This window comes from Temnothorax americanus, unplaced genomic scaffold (genome assembly GCF_048541705.1).
Source record: "Temnothorax americanus isolate GAGA-0224 unplaced genomic scaffold, ASM4854170v1 Scaffold74, whole genome shotgun sequence".
Lineage (NCBI taxonomy): Eukaryota > Metazoa > Arthropoda > Insecta > Hymenoptera > Formicidae > Temnothorax > Temnothorax americanus.
Window position 1 is genome coordinate 293,226 of NW_027509797.1, and position 24,341 is coordinate 317,566.

The 24,341-nt window shown below is 38.6% G+C and overlaps 2 protein-coding genes, 2 long non-coding RNA genes and 1 pseudogene across 6 annotated transcripts in view; 1 reads left to right on the forward strand and 4 right to left on the reverse strand.

Annotated features, from left to right (window-relative positions):
- Window positions 1–24,341, reverse strand: part of LOC143906634 (uncharacterized) — a 111,930-nt gene that overhangs the window by 61,015 nt on the left and 26,574 nt on the right. The gene's annotated exons all lie outside the window — the stretch shown is intronic.
- LOC143906610 (uncharacterized) lies at window positions 2,127–3,850 on the reverse strand (annotated as a pseudogene). Its single transcript, XR_013259575.1, has 3 exons — window positions 2,896–3,850; window positions 2,536–2,682; window positions 2,127–2,411 (listed from the first exon to the last, which is right to left on the reverse strand). The product of XR_013259575.1 is annotated as an uncharacterized LOC143906610 (transcript).
- Window positions 4,619–23,459, forward strand: LOC143906611 (uncharacterized). Its single transcript, XM_077422806.1, has 6 exons — window positions 4,619–5,018; window positions 5,170–7,541; window positions 12,474–12,552; window positions 12,793–12,953; window positions 13,031–13,842; window positions 19,919–23,459. The coding sequence occupies exons 4-6, from the start codon at window positions 12,798–12,800 to the stop codon at window positions 21,444–21,446; spliced, it is 2,496 nt and encodes an 831-aa protein (XP_077278932.1). The 5' UTR covers window positions 4,619–5,018; window positions 5,170–7,541; window positions 12,474–12,552; window positions 12,793–12,797; the 3' UTR covers window positions 21,447–23,459.
- LOC143906612 (uncharacterized) lies at window positions 10,742–12,534 on the reverse strand. Of its 2 annotated transcripts, XR_013259577.1 has the most exons (5): window positions 12,006–12,534; window positions 11,736–11,804; window positions 11,437–11,583; window positions 11,194–11,287; window positions 10,742–11,083 (listed from the first exon to the last, which is right to left on the reverse strand). It is a non-coding gene; the product is annotated as an uncharacterized LOC143906612 (long non-coding RNA). The 2 variants fall into 2 exon arrangements; XR_013259576.1 differs by having other exon boundaries at window positions 10,742–11,287.
- LOC143906609 (uncharacterized) lies at window positions 16,807–20,825 on the reverse strand. Its single transcript, XM_077422804.1, has 2 exons — window positions 20,685–20,825; window positions 16,807–19,982 (listed from the first exon to the last, which is right to left on the reverse strand). Exon 2 carries the CDS (start codon window positions 19,480–19,482, stop codon window positions 16,807–16,809), a length of 2,676 nt encoding a protein of 891 aa, XP_077278930.1. The 5' UTR covers window positions 19,483–19,982; window positions 20,685–20,825.

Below are 24,341 nucleotides of genomic sequence, written 5' to 3' on the forward strand. Positions count from 1 at the left end.
CATACTGTGAGATTATAGAAAGAAAAAGAACAGGCAAAAAAATATCCAGTGTGTAAGTAAATTTTATTAAATGTTAATTTGTTTAACATAATTAAATTAAAAAATTTGCAATTGGTTTTTTACAGTTGTACAATGAAATCAAAAACAATATTGCTTTCGCTTTTGTTATTAACAAAGCGTCTAAAACACTGCAATTATAATATTTTCATTAGGCAGGAAATATATCGTAAAATTATTAAAATGTATGCGCTTTATTCTATACTAAAAAAAAGTGAGAAAAAAACTATTAATAAAGGAAAACGAAAATATTGGGTCAGTCCAATATTTACTATTGAACGACGGTTAGCACAAGGAGCAAGCAATAATCTTGTTGATGAACTAGAGCAACAAGATCGTGAAAAATTTGTTAATTATTTCCGAATGAAACCGGCATTTTTTGAGAAATTATTACAATTGATCAAACCTTCGATTATTAAACAATCTGTGGTTCGAGAAGCTATTCCACCTGAAACAAGATTGCATATAACTATCAGGTACTTGGCAACAGGAGAGAGTACGCGATCATTATCGTATGCCTTTCGTATTGGACATAATACTGTCTCTAAAATAGTGTCAGAGACTTGCGAAGTCATTTGGAATAATTTGAAAGATACCGTTATTATAAAAAATGATGAAAGCAGCTGGCAAAATGTTGCCGATGATTTTGAACGGCTTTGGAATTATCCCAACTGCATAGGAGCCATCGATGGAAAACATGTAACCTTCCAGGTGACGTATGAATAACTCATGTAATTAAAATTAAAATTAAAACTAATTATAATTAATTAAAACTTACACTGCAAACTTATATATTTTACATTAATATTGCACATAAATGTTTTTTATTGCAGGCTCCACCGAATTCCGGTTCGACATATTATAACTACAAAGGAAATCACAGTATCAATCTCCTAGCAATTAGCGATGCCAAATATCGTTTTATTATTGTCGATATCGGAGGCGAAGGCAGACAGAGTGATGGAGGAATTTTTCGTAACATTGTGCCCTATCCCGTGGTGGCAATGCTCGTAGTCGACTTCCTATTTGGAGGAGAAAACCGTCAACAGCATCAGGCGTCTTTTTCGACTCTTCAATGTTTGATATGATTACTCTTTTTATTTCAATATCTAAGCTATCATGTTCTTTCATTTCTGAAATGTAAAAACAATGTCTTTTTTACAAATTAAAAAAAGATTGGAATTATATTAAAGAAATAATGGAAAAATAATGAAAATTTACTTCTTTTCTTTGATGACTGCGACTTAAATGAGGAAGAATTATTAGTTGCTGGATTAGATGTGTTGGCCCAGCTATCTAACGAGATAGAATCTGATGAACTTTGAGGTAATGGAACCTTTTCAGCAGTATTGGTTATCGATTGTATTGGACATTCATCGATGCTGCCGGTAGTGCCGGTAAACTAGTGTGTGTGTGTGTGTGTGTGTGTGTGTGTGGGTGTGTGTGTGTGGGTGTGGGTGTGGGTGTGGGTGTGGGTGTGGGTGTGGGTGTGGGTGTGGGTGTGGGTGTGGGTGTGGGTGTGGGGGGGGGTTGGGTGTGGTGGTGGGTGTGGGTGGTTGGGTGTGGGTGTGTGTGTGGGTGTGGGTGTGGTGTGGGGGGGTGTGGGTTGTGGGTTGTGGGTGTGGGTAGTGGGTGTGGGTGTGGGTGTGGGGTGTGGGTGTGGGGTGTGGGTGTCGGGTGTGGGTGTGGGTGTGGTGTGTGTGTGGTGTGTGTGGTGTGTGTTGTAGTGTGTGTGTGTGGTGTGTGTGTGTGTGGTGGTGGTGTGTGTGTGTGGTTGTGTGGTGTGTGTGTGACTGTGCTCATTTAATATTAAATAATCAATTTTAAAGTTTAAATAAATTTTCTTTAATTTTACAAAAAATACTTACGGTGATTTTCCTATTATGTCATCTAGGAATTTCATCTGGTTGTACAAAGCAAAAGTCATCTTATCATTTTTTATACTTGCAGAAGATCCACTCGGTATGTATGCGTTTTCTTTTTTCTTCGTTTTAACATAGCTGTCGCAAAGTTGTTTCCAGCGTTTTTGAACAAATTCTAGATTTTCGTTTTCTTTAATATTAAAAAAATCAAAATTTGGAATTAGTTTTTAAAAAAGAAAACATATAATACTTATTGCAGTATTAGTTGAAATATTTTATTATATACATTTTATTATATTATGTAACTTTGTAAAAACGCTCCCATTAAATTTCCAACTTCTTTCCATAATGCCTTCTTTTTTAAACTTGTTCTGTCTTTAAGAGGTATACGGTGGTCATATAATGCAGGTCTAGAGTATACAGCATTAACAAGCGCCTCATTATATTCACTTGTATTAGTTGTTTGAATGCTTGTCGATTGATCTTTCTCAACTGTAAACATAAAATACGTATGAATATGTATATATATGAATATATATATATATATATATATATATATATATAAACTAGTGTGCATAAAATTTGATTGTTATAATTATTATTTTTAGATAATTACTAATAGTTGCAACATATTGTCATCAATGTGTAAAAGATATTTTTCCTCATTATAATGTTTCAAACAATTATGTTGTAGCAAGCTAACATCTACAAACCCATCAAGTAGCCCGTCAAGTAGCCACCCACAGTATCCACATTTTATTGGCTGTAAAAAGTAAAAAGAATAATAAACATAAATAATTTGTTATTTATAATGAAATATATTCCTATTTATATTAAACTGAAATAATCAATGCAAACTAGAGAAATGTTTCATCAAATTTTAAATTAACCTCAAAATATTATTAAAAAGCACAATGTAAATACAAGCAATTACAAATATTACAATAATATTAAAAACTGCTAATTAGATACTTACAGGACTTTTATCTCCTTCGTTGTTCATCATCATTTGCAACAAGAACTTCCGAAATCAGTGTCTTCTGTTTTGTCTCTCTTTCAAGCTGTTTATATTCGACGCATATTACGCTACAATAATGGATTCGGCGGAACGGCAGCGTATCGAAATAGCGGAACGTCTGTGATTGGTCAGATTCTCAATACGCGCAATCCGCGATACGCGCAATACGCTCCATGGGACTACACCCTCAAAATGATAATGAGAGTTTTAACGCTTGCATATGGAAACTGGCTCCTAAATACCTTCATTGCGGCATAGAAACGATAAGAATAGCGGCATATATAGCTGCGGGTATTTTTAATGAAGGCTATTCATCTATCTTAAAAACCATGGCATGAATACGTTAGGAATCATCGTCGGGCCTAACAGCAAAAACTTCGCCGTGAAGACTGACGAAAAGCGCATCGCGGCAGCGGATAAAAACATGTCGCAGTTCGCAAAAAAGGCCAGGATAGAAAAAATCAACATGCAAGTACAGCAGAACAATTTTTTTGAGGAAGAAGAAGGGACTCTATATGGTGCTGGAATAGCTGATTAGATGTAAGTTGTCAAAAACAAACATTAAATACGATTTTTTACTACGTAAAACTTTAAATGCGTTTTTCTCAAAACAGCATTTTTCGGCGCGCGGGGCGCTCTACAGCTTCAACGGATGAACCGATTTCAATGAATGACGGCGCAAAAGAAAGGAAATTTAATTTAGGGGGCCTTCAGGAAACGTTTTTTTTTTTTTTTTTTTTTTTTTTTTTTAAAAATTGATTGCAAATAATTTTTTTCGAACGTTGAAGCAAAAAAAAACAGGGAAAAAAGAGGTTTTTTTTCAAACGGCCACCATTTTGTTATTTTTTAAAAATCGAAAAATTATAAGGCCCCCCAAATTTAATCTATTTTAAGAATTTTTTTGGTTTTTTGGTTTCAGATCAACTGGCAAGGCTGTGGAATGCCCCGCGCACATATAGAACCACGCCGTGTGTGGCTTCGTGGACTGAGAGCTGGAGCCGCCATTTTTAATTATTTTCTTCTGAAAAAATTTTAAATTAATCTTTATTTATGTACGAATTAAAGCCCCAAAAAGTTTTTTCCATATGTATTTATTTTATATAAAAAAAATTCCTGAAATTGATGCATTTTTTGGGCCTCTGAAGAGTAACCTCTCCGCTATATACATAAAGTAAGAAAAATATTTTTATTAATTTATGTTATTTGGTTATTCAGTGTCTTATATAAAAAATTATGCCACTAAACATTTTATTTAAAATATTTAAAAAATTGTTTGAATTATTGTAGTCAAATGCATCGTGAGTTTTCATAGATTCTTTAAGATATGGCTAAGGAAAGTGTGATTCTTGCTAAGATGATAATAATCATAATATTAGATATTTCTGCATAAATAAAGTTTCTACATATATAATCTTAAGAATATTTATAATAAATAAAAAATAAAAAATTGCTCATTTAAATTGTTTTTTCAATAAAAATTTACATGGCTATGAATCAGTACGTGACAATCTTGCCTGCCCGAAAACTAGCCGGCTGTCCAGTTATCGGGCGAATCGTCATCTCAAGTGCTTACTTGTGTGTCCTAGTATCTAGCCGCAACACGCGTTCGAGTTTTTGTGCTTTGTTTTTAAGTTTTCTGTACGAAATTTGTAAGTATATTTATTGTAAACATTACTTGTAATGATAGTGTACTAAACTATATTATTTTTTCTGTTTTATGCATTTCTTTCGTTCATTTTTATTGACATGTAGTATATAACCTCAAACTGTAAATTCTTTGCCTGTTTGTTTTTGGAACCAAGAAAAGAGAACTTTTATCTAACAAATACTCTTGACAGATGGATGTCTAGTAGATTTAACTTTTTTAAATGTTCTTTCATTTTTCTGAACTAATTCTTTAAAACATCTTAATTCTGTTGCTGATGCTGAATTTATTGTCAAATTTTGAGCGATTCTTGGAGTCACATCTGGATGTCTAACGACAAAAACTTTTCCTATCAGTATCTGCCTGGTTTATTATCTTTGAAAGGAGACTCAGTGATCAGTTTCTGCACTGCACACTGAAGATATTGAGATTTTGGGTAATTATATAGAATAGCTACTGCACCTCAAAAATGAATAAAAATAGGCTGATTCGACGCATTTTGGCACGAAACGAAAGAATCTGGCAGAAAAATGCGGCGGTCTGCCCCGCGACGTGAAATATTTAGCGTTAAAGTTGACGATTCTTAGGTTAGAAATCCTGTCATACCGAAGTGACGTTCTGTGGCCACAAGCGCAGCGACGTTCAAATTATTATTTACAACCTCCAAATGTATTCAGTCGAGCAAATAAATAATAATCCGTGGCTCGCGGTACAAGATGTTGTTGGCGATGCGAAAACATGGCCCAAATTTATTCGGAAGATGTTTTGGGAGAAAAATTTTAAAGATCATAATAGAATAATCATTGTAAATTTTGCAATTTTAAATCACGTTTCCGAAGATTTTTTGCACGATATCCTACGTTTTACATTGAGAAACGCATACACAGAGGAGAGGAAACGGAATATTAAGGATAGATTCCGTTATTTAAATCACGAGGTAACTTAATTTTAATTGATAATTATATGATCAAATAAGTATTATTGTTTTTTATACTTTGTAGGAATTCGGGCAAATTCGTCGCAGCAATGTATATAGCTACAGCGTTTATGAGAAAAAAATGTTGGATTTAAATTTTAACCCAATGCATAAATAATAAAAATTAATTTATTTAAACATCGAATATATATATAACATGTTAATAGAATAAAAATGATTAATTAAAATATGAAATAAAAATTGACTTATTGTTAGATTTCACAACGGGATACATCAAACATTAATTGTGAGAAATGCGGATGTTGTAACACAGATTTCTTATTGTTCCGAAAATGTGTCTCCAAATGTTAATTAATCTGCTTGCCCGGCCTCGACAATAGACAATGGAGGATACATCTGAGCAATGACGTCGAAGAAGATTTTTATTCTCTCAGGCCTAGGATGAGCGTGTTTGAATAAAAATTCAAATAAATATCCCTCAACATGGTACGATCGAGTCCCGTATCTTGGAATATGTGCTCGAACTTCTATTGTAGAAAATCACAACTTCTATAAAGCAGGACATACACACCGTGTGTGTGCCCTGCTTTAACGAAAATCACAACTTCTATAAAGCAGAACATACACACGTGTGTGTGTGCCCTGCTTTAACGAAAATCATTAAACAGTTAAATACTTTTAAAGAGCGATACTAATCTACATAGGTTAGTTGACGCGCTTTAAACACTTAAATACTTTTAAAGCATCACTAATCTATACGCCGAAAGAATATCATTTCGAATTATGTTACACTTCTGACTCACCAACCAAACAGTTGTCACGTGATCTGCTGCATGCGCGTGCGGCCACTAGCATGCGCATATGGCTGCAGGGCATGTTCGTAGTCGCTACATGTCGTCGGTATGACAGGAATCATAACCTGATTTCTGTCAACTTTAACGTTTAATATCTCGCGTCGCGGGGCAGACCGCCGCATTTTTCTGCCAGATTCTTTCGTTTCGTGCCAAAATGCGTCGAATGAGCCTATTTTTATTCATTTTTGAGGTGCAGTAGCTATTCTATATAATTACCAGATTTTGTTACAGGGAAACCTCTTTGGCTGCAATAGAAAATCCAGTCAACATCTTCAATGTCTGCAGAAACTTATCACTGAATCTCCTTTAAAGGATAATAAACCAGGCAGACACTGGTGGAAAAGTTTTTGTCGTAGACATCCAGATGTGACTCCAAAAAACGCAAAAAATTTGACAATAATTTGAGCATCAGCAACAGAAGATATTTTAAAGAATTAATTCAGAGAAGTGAAAGAATTTTTTACAAAAGTTAAACCTACTGGACATCCATCTGTCAAGAGTATTTGTTAGATAAATGTTCTTTTTTCTTAGGTCCAAAGGCAGACAGTGTATTAATGGCTCGTAAAGGATCAAAGTCTTTATAAAATTGTACATGTGCATGGTGATGAGAAAGAAAGCACAACTGTTTTGTTCACAGTAAATGCTAAAGGTACTAACACTTATGTTACCACTTATGATCTTTTTCTGATATAAAAGGACACCAACAACTATTATAAACAGTCTGTTAAAATGTGTTGTATTGAAGTTTTAAGTGATTTAAATCTAATTATTAAATTAGTAGTAAAAATAAATTATTTATTAGATTGTAAAACCATTTTTTAATTAATAATAAATAAATTTATTTATTTAGAACATTAATAATAAAAATACATCATTTATTAAACTGTAAAAACTTTTTTTAAGACTATATATTTTCTAACCTCTGCTTATATAAGGTTAGAAACACAAGGTGGTCTAACTTCATTTCTTTATCCAATATTTTTATATTTTTAACTTTTCTAATGTTTTTTTATTAACTTATTTATTATTTTCTTCTTATTGCTTTTACTCTGCGAAATAAAATTCCTTTCATTAAAATTATTTTAATACACTTCAAAAGTCATGGCTAGTTACTAGGAACTCATAATTTGGACGCTAGGACAATCGCATTTTGGCTGGTCATGTATTGGTACATCGATGTCTACTACATTTTTATTTAATTTAAATAAAATACCGCAAAAAATATCACTTTTTTTACTCGTTTAAGTAAAAAATAGTTAAAACTTCCTAAATAAAAAAGTTTTTTGTAGCATAAAATTAATTTTATGTATTAGATTTAAGATTTATTTTTTTCGTATGCTTAAGTGGCCAGTTATTGGTACTTTTACCTTAATCAATTAATATCCTAAACTGAAAAAAAAAACCTATTTTACATTTTCTTCGAATGCATGTTGTTTGGGAGCCGATCTCGACGAGATTGTTCCGATTGAAATGCTGGGTGTGTTTTCGACAAGTAGTCGGATTTCTAATCGGCTCGAGCAGTGGTACTCAATCAGTTCATTTCGAAAAATCTCCTAGACTAATCTTTGCTGTCTCAGCACTCGGATTACGGATTACTGCGTTGCGTTGTGAGGAGCAAGTCGCAATTGTTCTCTCTGAAAGTTGAGTTCGTTGAGTTTTAATCAAAGCAGAGAAATAGGTACGTATTATTGTTCTAATGATTAACACTTTATTTTCTTTGAAATATACATTAAATAATAGAAGTATATGTACATACACGTTTCACTGACAGAAATCCCGAAAAACGAATTGTTAACCTCACTAACCTCTAACTTCACTTAACCTCACTACATTGATTGTTAATATGTAATTTAATTAAAGCAATATTTTTTTTAAGCAGCTTGAAGACTTACAAGTCTTTTCAAATGGATGCGAGTGAGGACAGATCCATTGTGAGCAGGCTTTTGGTAGGTATATTATAAAATTGAAAAAATTTTTTGTGTCTGGAAAGGTTTATTAAATATATATTTTTTGCTGTTATATATTATATTGTACACATATTTAGAATTAAAGGAACATATATTATTATATTATTTCAATAAATATATTTTTTTTTACAGAAAACTGTAAATGTTAGCTGGCTGTTGACAGACATCAACGTCTGTATCGAGACAAGTTAACGCATTCACTATAAATATTGTTCATCATCACTTGGATGTATCAAAAACCTGCAAGTGAGGACAGATCCATTGAGCAGGACATTTTTGGTAGGTATATTATAAAGTTGAAAAATTTTCGTGCTAGGAAGGTTAATTAAATATATATATTTTTTTGCTATTATGTTATTGTATGTACACATGTTTAGAATGAGGAACATATATTATTATATTATTTCAATAAATATATTCCTTTACAGAAAACTAGATTTTAGCGGGCTGCTGACAGACATCGACAATTAAAGTCTGTATTGAGGCAAGTTAACGCATTCACTGTAAAATATCTCCTTCAAGGTAAATTCAAAATATAATTCATATTGTTCCTTATCACTTGGATGTATCAAAAACCGCAATAAATTATTAACATTCTATTACATGTCTATTGAAATTGTTGCTGAACATAGGGATCATACAAGGATGGATATATTTCTTTTATGAAATGTTTTTTTTAATAACGATGAGGACAATGAAGTTAATTGGCAAATGCACCACGTTAGAGAACCGCATTTGAAAATTAGTAATTATTTTGAGAACATTGTTCTTTTCTATTCTGTCACAGGTGATGACAAGTTTGTATTATTTATCGTTTAAATTTCATACAGAATGCTATTTATGCCGAACCAAACGGAATAGTCATTACACACACACACACACACACACACACACACACACACACACACACACACACACACACACACACACGCGCGCGCGCGCGCGCGCACGCACACACACACGCACACACGCACGCACGCACGCACGCACACACACACACACATACTTTAAGAATAGATTCAATTTAAAAATCTTTAAAAAATTAAGATAAACATATGTTTTATTTGATCAATGTCTATATGTAGCTGTAATAAAGTTGCGCTATTGTGCGTGCGTGCGTGCGTGCGTGCGTGCGTGCGTGCGTGCGTGCGTGCGTGCGTGCGTGCGTGCGTGCGTGCGTGCGTGCGTGCGTGCGTGCGTGCGTGCGTGCGTGCGTGCGTGCGTGCGTGCGTGCGTGCGTGCGTGCGTGCGTGCGTGCGTGCGTGCGTGCGTGCGTGCGTGCGTGCGTGCGTGCGTGCGTGCGTGCGTGCGTGCGTGCGTGCGTGCGTGCGTGCGTGCGTGCGTGCGTGCGTGCGTGCGTGCGTGCGTGCGTGCGTGCGTGCGTGCGTGCGTGCGTGCGTGCGTGCGTGCGTGCGTGCGTGCGTGCGTGCGTGCGTGCGTGCGTGCGTGCGTGCGTGCGTGCGTGCGTGCGTGCGTGCGTGCGTGCGTGCGTGCGTGCGTGCGTGCGTGCGTGCGTGCGTGCGTGCGTGCGTGCGTGCGTGCGTGCGTGCGTGCGTGCGTGCGTGCGTGCGTGCGTGCGTGCGTGCGTGCGTGCGTGCGTGCGTGCGTGCGTGCGTGCGTGCGTGCGTGCGTGCGTGCGTGCGTGCGTGCGTGCGTGCGTGCGTGCGTGCGTGCGTGCGTGCGTGCGTGCGTGCGTGCGTGCGTGCGTGCGTGCGTGCGTGCGTGCGTGCGTGCGTGCGTGCGTGCGTGCGTGCGTGCGTGCGTGCGTGCGTGCGTGCGTGCGTGCGTGCGTGCGTGCGTGCGTGCGTGCGTGCGTGCGTGCGTGCGTGCGTGCGTGCGTGCGTGCGTGCGTGCGTGCGTGCGTGCGTGCGTGCGTGCGTGCGTGCGTGCGTGCGTGCGTGCGTGCGTGCGTGCGTGCGTGCGTGCGTGCGTGCGTGCGTGCGTGCGTGCGTGCGTGCGTGCGTGCGTGCGTGCGTGCGTGCGTGCGTGCGTGCGTGCGTGCGTGCGTGCGTGCGTGCGTGCGTGCGTGCGTGCGTGCGTGCGTGCGTGCGTGCGTGCGTGCGTGCGTGCGTGCGTGCGTGCGTGCGTGCGTGCGTGCGTGCGTGCGTGCGTGCGTGCGTGCGTGCGTGCGTGCGTGCGTGCGTGCGTGCGTGCGTGCGTGCGTGCGTGCGTGCGTGCGTGCGTGCGTGCGTGCGTGCGTGCGTGCGTGCGTGCGTGCGTGCGTGCGTGCGTGCGTGCGTGCGTGCGTGCGTGCGTGCGTGCGTGCGTGCGTGCGTGCGTGCGTGCGTGCGTGCGTGCGTGCGTGCGTGCGTGCGTGCGTGCGTGCGTGCGTGCGTGCGTGCGTGCGTGCGTGCGTGCGTGCGTGCGTGCGTGCGTGCGTGCGTGCGTGCGTGCGTGCGTGCGTGCGTGCGTGCGTGCGTGCGTGCGTGCGTGCGTGCGTGCGTGCGTGCGTGCGTGCGTGCGTGCGTGCGTGCGTGCGTGCGTGCGTGCGTGCGTGCGTGCGTGTGTGTAATGACTATTCCGTCTGGTTCGGCATAAATAGCATTCTGTATGAAATTCAAACGATAAATAATACAAACTTGTCATCACCTGTGACAGAATAGAAAAGAACAATGTTCTCAAAATAATTACTAATTTTCAAATGCGGTTCTCTAACGTGGTGCATTTGCCAATTAGCTTCATTGTCCTCATCGTTATTAAAAAAACATTCCATAAAAGAAATATATCCATCCTTGTATGATCCCTATGTTCAGCAACAATTTCAATAGACATGTAATAGAATGTAAATAATTTATTGCGGTTTTTGATACATCCAAGTGATAAGGAACAATATGAATTATATTTTGTATTTACCTTGAAGGAGATATTTTACAGTAAATGCGTTAACTTGCCTCGATACAGACTTTAATTGTCGATGTCTGTCAACAGCCCGCTAAAATCTAGTTTTCTGTAAAGGAATATATTTATTGAAATAATATAATAATATATGTTCCTCATTCTAAACATGTGTACATACAATAACATAATAGCAAAAATATATATATATTTAATTAACCTTCCTAGCACGAAAATTTTTCAATTTTATAATATATTTACCAAAAATGTCCTGCTCAATGGATTTGTCCTCACTTGCAGGTTTTTGATACATCCAAGTGATGATGAACAATATTTACAGTGAATGCGTTAACTTGTCTCGATACAGACGTTGATGTCTGTCAACAGCCAGCAAACATTTACAGTTTTCTGTAAAAAAAATATATTTATTGAAATAATATAATAATATATGTTCCTTTAATTCTAAACATGTGTACAATATAATATATAACAGCAAAAAATATATATTTAATAAACCTTCCCAGACACAAAAAAATTTTTCAATTTTATAATATACCTACCAAAAGGTCCTGCTCACAATGGATCTGTCCTCACTCGCATCCATTTCAAAAGACTTGTAAGTCTTCAAGCTGCTTAAAAAAAATATTGCTTTAATTAAATTACATATTAACAATCAATGTAATGAGGTTAAGTGAAGTTAGAGGTTAGTGAGGTTAACAATTCGTTTTTCGGGATTTCTGTCAGTGAAACGTGTATGTACATATACTTCTATTATTTAATGTATATTTCAAAGAAAATAAAGTGTTAATCATTAGAACAATAATACGTACCTATTTCTCTGCTTTGATTAAAACTCAACAAACTCAACTTTCAGAAAAAACAATTGCGACTTGCTCCTTACAACGCAACGCAGTAATCCGTAATCCGAGTGCTGAGACAGCAAAGATTAGTCTAGGGGATTTTTCGAAATGAACTGATTGAGTACCACTGCTCGAGCCGATTAGGCTGGTTTCACATGGGGCGTAAGATGCGTATGCGTAACTTGCGTCAGCCAATCAAATCGTCTCAGCTACTATACGCGTATGATACGATTAAATACTGAGACGATTTGATTGGCTGACGTAAGTTACGCATACGCATCTTACGCCCCATGTAAAACCAGCCTTAGAAATCCGACTACTTGTCGGAAACACCCAGCGAGAGTAGAGTCCTATAGTCAGAGAAGCGACATTAGCGAACTCCTTTTGATTGGTCAACTGAGTCACGTGGTTTAGTCGCCATTTTGTGTACCAATGTAGGGCTCCATATACAACAGCGAGCTATGCAGTGCTACGTACACATACATACATACAGAAGGAGACTGTTAGAAATTATAAGGTAAAATCTTATTTTACGTAATATGTAATATATGAATATGTAATATTATTATATTATTATGGGTCCCTTTTTCCAATGTCAGTTAACATATCATATTATAAACATTGAACAGATTTAATATAAGGTTAGTTTGTGTCTCTGCATTGTCATTACTTAATGTATATATGTTTATTACCTAATTATTTACTTACATTAAAATCTTATAGGACTGTAATCATACTACTGTTTTTTTATATGCAGTTGAAATGGTCCGTACGTGTGTGGTAAAGGGCTGCAATGTTCGGGTGGGACAGGGAAAGCAGCTCTTTTGTTTTCCTAAAAATCCTGAGAGACGTTCTGTTTGGATGTCGAGGATTGGACAGACATTATGGTATCCTGGAGTCTCCAGCTACATTTGTGAGGTGAGATATTTTTATTACTCCTCGCATATGTGACATATTTACACATGATGCATTGATTAATTTTGGCACAATTTCAGAATCATTTTGATGCATCACAGTGGGAAAAAGTACGTGCAGATGGGTCCAGAGTGCTACGATCTTCTGCAATACCTTTGGCTATAGAAAATAATGAAAACATCTCTCTTACAATGCATGACCATCGATATGTTATTGACGTACATCAGCGTCATCCCTTTCGAGATCTCACTACACAATTGAACCGCTTACCTCATGATCATGGCTGTACCTCAATTCAATATGAGCCATCAGAATCCATTCAAGTTACAGAAAGCCAAGTAATAGCCAAAACAAATAACATTGTAATAGAAGGTGTGCCATATCAGGATAAAAACCAAGAGCTTTCTTTTACTTCTTTTCATGACCTCTCTGTTATGGACTTTCCAAAGGAAATTAGTCATGAACTTTCTGCACCTTGCATTGCAGACCATAGTACCGATGATTTCAACCGATTAACTATTTTGGCCGATATCTGTGCTGCTTCTGAACCCATTCATATACCTCCATCTACTGCAAGTCCATCATCAATAATAATTAAAGAATTACAAGATCAGTTGAAAAAACAAGAGGAAGAAATAAAAACCTTACAACATAACAATAAGCGTCTGACTACCATAGGAAAACAAATAACAAAAAAATTCCATACTGTTAAGTCTATTTATGAAAAATATAAGTGTAGATTGTGGCGCTTAGAACAGAAGAATGCAAAGTCTCTCGACTTAACATCAAGGTTACGTGCTGACCAGATTGCATCTCTAAAAAGGCAGTCTATTCGTGGTCGATTTAATTGGAGTCCAGAAACTGTCAAGGATGCCCTTGTGTTTAAGATGAAATGGGGTGTTCGTGATAATGACTGACTCGCTTTTTTGGAAAAAGATATGCTGCCTTTTATTGCTGCGTATAATGTTACAATGCTGCCTGTTCGGCGGTTAACGGACAAGAGCTAACTAACTAAACATGTGTGTCGTCTCTACGCGGCGAGAGAGCCCTCTGTAGATGGCGTCGACTAGTATCGGCGCTGCCGATCATTCTCAGGGGTGCCGCTAGCATGGTACAAAATAGTTTCAGGCGGGAAGTTCAATCTCTCCCAAACATACCGCCCCCCTTGAAAGGGCTATCCCTTTTAATATAATAGTGTGCATTGACTTCGAGAAACAAAGCTATTCGCATCTGATAAATCATATCGTTATATGTCGATCTGAAACTAAAAGAAATGATTAGATATATCCAAAACACAAAAAACTAAACCTTTTAAAGAACAAATATTTGATAAAGGATACGATGGGCACGCTAGAGTCCTTATTATTAAAAAACTCCTTCATAGACTCTAATCCTCCTTTTGCAATGGAAAGATACATAATTTAGTAATAGGCCTCTTATAAGTTCCTTTAATAGTTTTGATCGAGGCTACTCGGGCTATTCCATCTGCGCCAGGGTAAATATTCTCTATACGCCCAACAGTCCATTTCAACGGAGAGGAATCGTCTTCTCGTATCATAACCATATCGCCGGTGGTTAATTGTAGCCCTTTAAAATATCGCCATTTAGTACGTTGTTGAAGTTGCTGCAAATATTCGCAACTCCAGCGCTTCCAGAAATGCTGGTAGATTTGATTAATACGCTGCCAGCGCGAAAGCCTGTTAATCGGCACCCGACTGACATCTTGTTGTGGAGTGGACGTGAGAGAGTCTCCAACTAGGAAGTGACCGGGTGTTAAGTATGAAAGATCATTAGGATCATTGGAAATGGGTGTCAAAGGACGCGAGTTCATAACTGCTTCTATTTGAGCAAGCACCGTATACATTTTCTCGAAAGTTAATGCAGCATCACCTACAACGCGTTTTAGATGATTTTTTGCAGATTTTACCGCTGCTTCCCATATACCACCGAAGTGAGGGGCGTGAGGTGGTATGAAACTCCACTCTATGTTGTCTTCCTTTAAAGTCGTGTCTACTGTATCTTGATGATGTTCATTATGTAGCAATTGATAGAATTCCTTTAGCGAGTTTGCTGCCCCTTGAAAGTTTGTACCGTTGTCCGAGTATATGCATGATACCTTACCTCGACGAGCGATGAAGCGTTTGAGAGCATTTAAAAACGCCTCTGTGGACAAGCTACTCACCAATTCAATGTGTACAGCCTTTGTACATAAACATACAAAAATGGCTATGTATGCCTTCACTAATTTAGCATTGCGAAGTTGGCTAGATTTTGTGTGAATTGGCCCGCAATAATCAACGCCGCTGTGTGCGAATGGCTTGGATGGTGTGACTCTATATGAAGGTAACTCACTCATAATTGTTTCGGATGTACGTGGAGCTGCCTTGTAGCAAGTAATGCACTGTCTGATGTGTTTCTTGATGCTGTTTCGAGCTGATAAAGGCCAGTATTTGTCTCGCACGGCCGCCAGCGTTGTCTGTGCTCCGGCGTGGAGCTGCTTGCGATGCTCATGCGCTATAACGAGACGCGTGAAGGGATGATCAGCAGGTAATACGACGGGATGTTTCTTGTCAGGTGAGATTGCTGAGTTCCGAAGTCGTCCACCTACTCTTATGATATCTTGTTCGTCAATAAATGGAGCTAAACTAAGCAATTTGCTTTTGCGTGACACACATCCATTTGCCTTAAGGGAGTGCAGTTCTTGTTTAAATGCTGATTGCTGAATGATTCTTATAAGCCGACGATTGGATTCAAATAATTCCTGTGTGGTTAAACGATCTTTAATTCTAGATTCTGGCTTGCTTCTAATGTTAGTGATAAATCTGATGCAAAGAGCGATGACTCTAATTAGCTTGTTTAGAGATGAAAATCTTGTGAATATTTCATGTTTGTCGTCAATAGTGACTATAGACGTGAGTGTTGGCCTCTGCTCTGGTATTTCTCCTAATAGAGGTGGTATATTGGTGTTCCAATCTTGAGCTTCGTGCTGCAACCATGATGGACCAGACCACCACAGACTTGCGTTACTCAACGATGCCGGAAAAGATCCTCTTGATACATAGTCAGCTGGATTAAATTCTGAGCTCACGTGATACCATTGAGTCGGTCGGGAGAGCCTGTGAATTTCTCCAACCCTGTTTGCGACAAAAACACTCCACCTTTTGTTAGTTGCCCTTATCCACTGCAACACAATCTCTGAGTCTGTCCAATAGCCTACATCCTCTATTTCAAGGCGTACTGATTTCAATGCTTTGTCTGCTAATTGCACTAGTAGGACTGCAGCGGACAACTCTAAGCGTGGCAATGTAATCGTTTTCAACGGCGCTACTCGAGACTTAGAACATAGCAGCTGCGTTGAATGCTGTCCTTGTGGATTAGTAATTCTGACGTATAGACATGCTCCGTATGCCTTTTCACTTGCGTCAGCGAAGCCGTGAATTTGAATCCTAGAAGCTTGCTTACATAATACATATCTTGGTATGGTGAAGTTGTAAATTATACTTAACTGATCTTGAAATTGTAACCATGCGGTATGTATGTCCATGGGCACAGTTTCATCCCATAACAAATTATGCTTCCATACTCTTTGGATGAGTATCTTGGCAACGAGTGTGATTGGTCCAAGAAGTCCCAATGGATCGAATATTTTGGACAATGCTGATAACATACTTCGTTTAGTCACCTTGCGAGAATCAGAAATGTTGATGTCATATTTGAAACTGTCGTTTGACGTATTCCAATGCATGCCTAGTGTACATATTTCTTCGTTTCTGTTGATGAAGTGAATGGGTTCGCCAGTATCTGCGCTCGACATATCTTCTAGTACTTCAGGACAATTGGATGCCCATTTTCTGAGCTAAAAGCCAGCCTTGCTCAATACCTTGGTGGTTTCGTCACGTATCTGCTTGACTCCGGCAATGGTATCAGCTCCTGATAATAAATCATCAACATAAAAATCGTCGAGAATAGCTGCTGCTCCTATTGGATAGTTTATCCTTTCCAGGGTTGCTATTTTCTTGATTGATGCAATCGCTAGGAAAGCTGCTGCTGCTGATCCATATATTACGGTTAGTAGTGCGAATAAAGATATCTCATCCTTTTGATCGTTCCTCCAGAAAATCATTTGCAAGAAGATTTGTGCCTCGTCAATGAGTACTTGACGGTACATCTGAGTTATATCAGCTGTGATTACATATACGAATGTACGAAATCGTAATAGGATCATAAAGAGATCTTGCTGCAACGTTGGCCCTACCATAAGGCAATCATTTAGTGATATTCCTGTGCTGGTGTCACAGGAAGCGTCGAACACTACCCGTAGTTTTGTGGTTAGACTACTATCCTTCAGCACGTAATGGTGTGGTATGTAGTAGCGTGGGGCCTGCTGAGGTATTTGCTGCTCATCGATACGTACCATATGGCCTAAAGCTAAGTATTCCGACATAAATTGTGCATATTGCGCCTTTAGTTGTGGTTGCTTCTGTAATTTACGTTCCATAGCAATAAATCTTTTCAATGCTGTGCTGCGTGATTCACCAAGTTGCTGTAGTTTCGTCTCCTTGATCGGCAACCGCACTATGAAACGGCCGTCTACGTTTCTGGTCGTAGTTTTTTCGAAATGTTCCATGCAGAGTTTCTCTTCGGGAGTAAATGGAGTTTCTTCATGGATGTGTTCCATGTCCCAAAACTTGGATAATGTTTCGTTGATTTGCTGATTAGTGGATAAATTACATGCTCTGGATTCTGCCGGGTTGTAACTACACGTCTTGCCACCGACGATCCAACCTAGTTGAGTCTTTTGTAGCGTGGGCTGATTTTTATGCAATTGTATCTGTCCGACACATATTAGTTGCCAAAATATCTCTGCACCTATAAGTATATCAATTTCACCTGGTATGTGGAATTGTGGATCCGCTAACCTGATATTATTTGGAATCGTGAACTTATCTATGTTAACTTGAACTTGAGGCAAATTGTCCGTAATAGCATTTAGAACATAGCATTCAATGTTTTGAGAATAAGATGTGTGCATTGATTTTATTCGTATTGTGACTGTGCTACACGAATGCGTTTGTGATTTATTAATTCCTGTGACGGACATGTTTGTTTGCCTTTGCACGAGATTCAATTTTCTTGCTAGCTTTCCTGTGATAAAACTAGATTGTGATCCTGAATCTAATAATGCTCTACATACATGAATGTTGCCATGTTGATCATAGACATTTACGCTTGCCGTTGATAATATAATCTGGCCATACTTATCTTGAGAGCTGTGATGATTTAAAGTGACTGTGCTAGACGGACTTGCTTGTTCCGACTTATTTGTAGATGTGTTATCCTTGTTGGACTTGTCTTCTATGTGTAGAAGCGTGTTGTGCTTTTTGCTGCATGTTTGACACGTTGACGATTTGCAATCCTTGGCTTGATGTGTAGTGGATCGTAGACAGTTTATGCATAGATGTTTAGCTCTTACTTCTTTATTCCTATTTTCGCTTGGCAATTTCAGAAAATCAGGACATTGAAATATATAGTGCTTCCCCTTGCAGTAAGCACAGCCAATGTTAGAAGCAGCTACGTGAGTATTAACCTTGTTAGATTTACGAGAATTTGACGCTACTGAATCGCTAGATGCCTTCTTGGATACGGCTGATAACGCTTTGCATTTATGTATCAAGAAATCAATGAGCTGTTTTAAAGTGGGCATGTCATTTGCTCGAATCTCATCCTCCCATTCTCTTGCGATGATTGAATCTAACTTAGTGATGATCAAGTGAATGATAAGATCATCCCAATGCTCAGTGGGCCTACCTAAGCTTTTTAACGAACGCAAGTGCCGTAATACGTCGTCAATTAACTTCCTTAGTGCTATACTATTACCCCTTGTAATTGAAGGTAAATCATATAACGCTCTTATGTGTTCCTGAGCTATCTCACGCTTGTCGTCGTAACGTTGCTTTAATAAGTCTAAGGCTTCTTGGTAATTATTAGAAGTGATTTCCAGCGATTCAATAACGTGCGCCGCGTCGCCTTCCAATGAGGAAATTAAATAGTGGAATCTTTGTATGTTTGTTAACTTCGGATTGAGATGAACCATCGACTCGAATGTATTGTAAAACGGATACCAATCCACGTAATTACCGGTAAACTTTGGTATTGCAATTTTCGGTAAGTGTTCGGTATTTCCGTTCGGATTCGCGACCTCGATCTGCGTAGGCGCTAATAAACGTTCGATTTTGCTAGCAATACTGAAGTAACTCTCTTCGAAATTTAAACATTCTTGTTCTTGCTCGGCCTGAAGATCGGCTTTTTCGATACCATCTAAATCCTCGGCTAATTCTACTAACTCGTCAATTTGCGCTTGGATATCATTGAATTGATTCCAATATTCAGCGAATCGTTGTTTCCGCTGTTTTACGTACGCGATATCTACATCTTGTGGATCTATAGCATCGATCGCGTTTCGAGTACGCGTGCATTGTGATTTTACGGATGCTCGTTTTGCTTTAAGAGCCTTTAATTTTTGCATCGACATTATTACGAATGATGTCGCACAAGGAATGAAGGGAGAGGAAAGATGGAGACTCACCTCGTTGCGTTGTAATGCGCTGCAGTGCGCTCGTTTTCGTGGTTATATTATACTTTGCTACTTTTGCTCTTGTCGCATTTACGTGAGATTTATTCTGTTTTGTCAGCATATCCGGCTCGAAGGACCATGTTCGTGAAAATGACTGACTCGCTTTTTTGGAAAAAGATATGCTGCCTTTTATTGCTGCGTATAATGTTACAATGCTGCCTGTTCGGCGGTTAACGGACAAGAGCTAACTAACTAAACATGTGTGTCGTCTCTACGCGGCGAGAGAGCCCTCTGTAGATGGCGTCGACTAGTATCGGCGCTGCCGATCATTCTCAGGGGTGCCGCTAGCATGGTACAAAATAGTTTCAGGCGGGAAGTTCAATCTCTCCCAAACATGGGGTACTACAAATTTTTGTGATTTTGTGAATTATCTACCCATCTTTCCATCAGTTAGGACCCTACAAAGAACGGTAGAACATATTTGGTTTGAAAGTGGCATCTTAGATGAGGTCTTCGACATGCTCAAATGTGCAGTAAAAAATATGTCTGAAAATGAAAGAGATTGTATGATTGTTGCAGACGAAATGGCAATTAAAGCTGGATTAGTGTTTGATCCTTCAACTAAAAAAATGATAGGAAATTGCACCTTTCCTTCTCATGTTGGACCAGCTAAAAAGGTTCTTGTCATCATGTGTGGAGGAATTAGTAGACGATGGAAAGTTGCTGTGGCTTATTTTTTTACTGGAAAGGAAGGACCCAAAATAATGGATAAAAAGTCTAGCAGTGGCAGTGTCTTCAAGGATATAATACTGAAAGTCATAGACAAGTGTGAAAAAATAGGGCTGAAAGTTCACTCAATTACAACTGACATGGGGTGTGAAAATCGAGCTATGTGGAATATGTTTGGTATTGGTTGCACACGTGAATCTGATGCTGTAGTCAGTATACAGCATCCAGTTAGAGCAGAGGATAGATTTTACTTTATACCGGATCCAGTACACTTATTCAAAAATATCTTAACTATGCTTGAAAGCAACAAAATTATTTATCTTCCTTATGACTTTCTTGTTTCTGAGAAATTAACGGATCCAGTAGTTAATATCCAACATATAGATGACGTGTTAGAGTTTGAATTACAATTTGAAATAAAGATAGCTTACAGATTAAAGAAGAATAAGGTTCATTGTCGAAATTCATACGAAAAGATGAAAGTTGGTACGGCCCGGTCAGTCTTCAATCGACGAACCAAGATTGCGCTGAGAAAATATGCTGAACGTACTGGTAAAGACGCTTATAGGACCACTGCTTCTTTTATTAGATTAGTGAGCCATTGGTTTGATATAATGTCAAACAGATCATCGAAGCTGGCTCTTGGTCTGTTAAACAAGAAAGCATATGAAGAAACAATGGACCACATCAAGAAAACTGCTTATGTATTTCGTTTTATGATAGTAGGCACTGATGGGCACTGGAAGCCTTGTCAAACAGGCGTTATCATGGCATGCGCAAGCATCATTGGCTTGCAAGATTATTTTTTGTGCAAGCGTTGCTACAAGTTTATACTTACTGGTCGGTTTTGTCAGTGTAGTATTGAAAACCTTTTTTCTGCCTTGAGAGTGAAACAACCCATTCCAAACCCTCTCCAAGTAAAACAAAATTTAAAGGTTTTGGTGCTGAGCCAGGTCTGTATTAATGCTAAGAATAGCAGCTACGACAATGATACGTATGATGAAGGTGTTGAGGATATAAGAATAGATTTTATGAAATTTTCTAGAAATATAGCTATAGCACGATGTGAAGAAAATGTTATTGAAGAATTGATGGAATCATCTGCTTTAGCATTGCCTCAACTAAAAGATCATTACATAAACATATTAGATTCTTGGGAGTTGCAGATCCTATATGACATGGCAGGGTCATAGTATAAAAGTATGGCAGTTGTTCATAGTATAAAAATAAGTAGCACGACAGTTTGTGATGTGTGTCTCAATTCCGTCCTATGGCAGGGGAGCGACCGCCATCCTTATTCCCTCGTAACTGAAATGAGAAATTACAAACACAAGAACCTCGTAGAAGTTTCCGATGAATGCTTCAAAGCAATCGTAAAATCAGAAATAACATTCAAAGAAATACGGCATGATTTGTGTGAAGCTAAAATTAACATGATAGATTTCTTAGTAAAGCAAATGGAATATGTATGGGATGGCTGCAATATTCCCACATGCCATTCTATTACACACAAAATTCTAAAAAAGTTCTTTACTATGAGGCTACGAACATATAGTATTAAACGCTGTGAAGATTTAGCACATCTTAATGGAAGGCGTTACAACAGCAAAACTATGGCTATGCATGCTTCTGTGAAGAAGGTGTTTTCATAAAAATGTAACGGCCTGACTTTATCGAACGCGGACTGATGTGCGGGATCAGGAGTCCGATGACAGGCCCAGAGACAATAATCAATTTAGTGAGACATGCAGTAGTTTTATTCACAGTTTAATTATATACCCGAAATGACGCGATATATACAACGAAGAGGCAGTGCGGATGCACTTGATGACAAACGCGGTATCGTTACTCGACGGGCTCGGTATGTTACATTACGTAGTACATAGGCGGCCGCGGTCTCGTTTACTCGACGGGCTCGGTATATTACATAGACGTATTACATATAGGCGGACGCGGTATATTTACAGGTAGTGCCTTTGCACTTGATAACGGCGCGGTATTCAACAACGAACGCGGTAGCGTTACATAGACGTATTCCACGGGCTCGGTACATTACATTACGTAGTACATAGGCGGCCGCGGTCTCGTTTACTCGACGGGCTCGGTATATTACATAGACGTATTACATATAGGCGGACGCGGTATATTTACAGGTAGTGCCTTTGCACTTGATAACGGCGCGGTATTCAACGACGAACGCGGTATAATGCTTGAAGGCTCGCGGATGTCGCGGTATCGCGATGATATGCGTGCGGGAACGCGTAGCGTGGGAAGATTTCCGGGGCCCCGGCCCCGGGGCGGCGGCAGCGAGAGCCCTCGTTGCGAGGCCGAGCGCGCTCGACCCCGCGTAACCGTGCCTTCGGGGTTAGGTTTGAAGGAGTGCGAGAACACCTGAGAGCTCTCAGTCGAGACTCGGAGCACCGGACCTCGTTTGGTGTGTTCCCTGGGAGTCGGGATAGGTTTCGTCTGGAAGAAGCGGAGCTTTTCGACGAAGTCTCTCTTTCTCGCCGGAGCGGCGGTTTATATACCCGCCCGGCGCGGCGGGTTCGCGAAGAGCGCCGATCGTCGCGCTGTGGTGGGGCGGCGCGGCGCCGCGCTCGTCCTCGGGGCGGCTCGGCTGCCGTCGTCGCTCGTCGGGAGTCACTGGTGCCGCGCTTGGCCCGCGCACACGGTGCGTTTGAAATTATCTTTAAAATGTGGGCTCACCGCGCCCTGGTCTTCGCCCGACTGGTCGTCGGTCGGGCGGCATCCGGCGGTCGTTAGCCGGGAACGATGCTTAGCGCACGGGGTGCATCGTTACAAAAATAATGTAATTAATAAGTTATGTTCTCAATCAGTTTCTTCAGTATTGCTAAAACTTTGATTTTCTTTTTGTTATTATGTGATTTTAGCAATTCTTTTTTAATTAAAAAGACTATTTTTTTTTTATTGAAAAGACTATTTTGCAGTGCTGTGATAGAAAAAAATTATATATTTTTGTTTAAGTTAGTCTTAGTACTGCATATATAAATGTGACAGGGTAATTATGTGTTAGGCTGTGCCTAGAGATTAAGTATTTGGTCTTGTACCGTCTATTAGCTATATCAAAACAATTATAATTATATACTTATATATTTCTAAATAATTATATATAACATTTATGTAATCGTGCATTAATATATTTAAAAATTATGTTTATGCGCGCGTCCACACACACACACACACACACACACACACACACACACACACACGCGCGCGCGCACATTTATACTCTTATTATTTTAATAGCTTAAATTGCTCTTTTTTTTCTTCATGTATACGTATCACACAAATGTAATAGAACAAAAGAAACATATTTTCATTTATTTTTATAAAATGTAGTTTACAGAATAGCTATAAAATATATTTATATATGTATGTACGTTTTTACTTTTTAAAATATATTTTGTTATTAATGACATGAGTATATAATTATTCATTGATATACGTAATTTTGCATACGTAAAGACAATATTTAATGATTTTTAAAATTAATTTCTTACTAATATTACTATTACTATTACTAAAGTTAGTTTCTTACTATTATATCTACTAATAACAATAATATAGAATTATAATTTGCATATTTTGATTTTTATTAAAATTACTTTTGTTGGACCTTTATATTCAATAAGATTAATATTAGGTATATGTGTTTCTTAACAATTAAAATAATATGTAAATGTTATTACTGTTAATATAATAGCAATGTGTTATCTAATTAATATAAATATTAATACTTATACGTGTATTATATAATATTAATACTAATACTTATAGTGGGTCTTGGTGTATGGCTGTGCTGAGAACAATAGCGTACTTCCATTGCACTGCATATGTATGCATTGGCTGAGTATATTTCTTTGAAATATTTTAGTTGCAAGATAGAAAATAAACAAAAGTCATTTAATAATTCACCAATTATTTTACAATAATAGTAAGAATTCTCTATAGTAACAATTCACTGTACACTTATAAAAAAAGTTATCCACATAATAAGGTAATGTCATACAGATATTTGTTGCTGGTGATATGAACACCAAAACCTCTAAGATCAAAAACAGTAATAG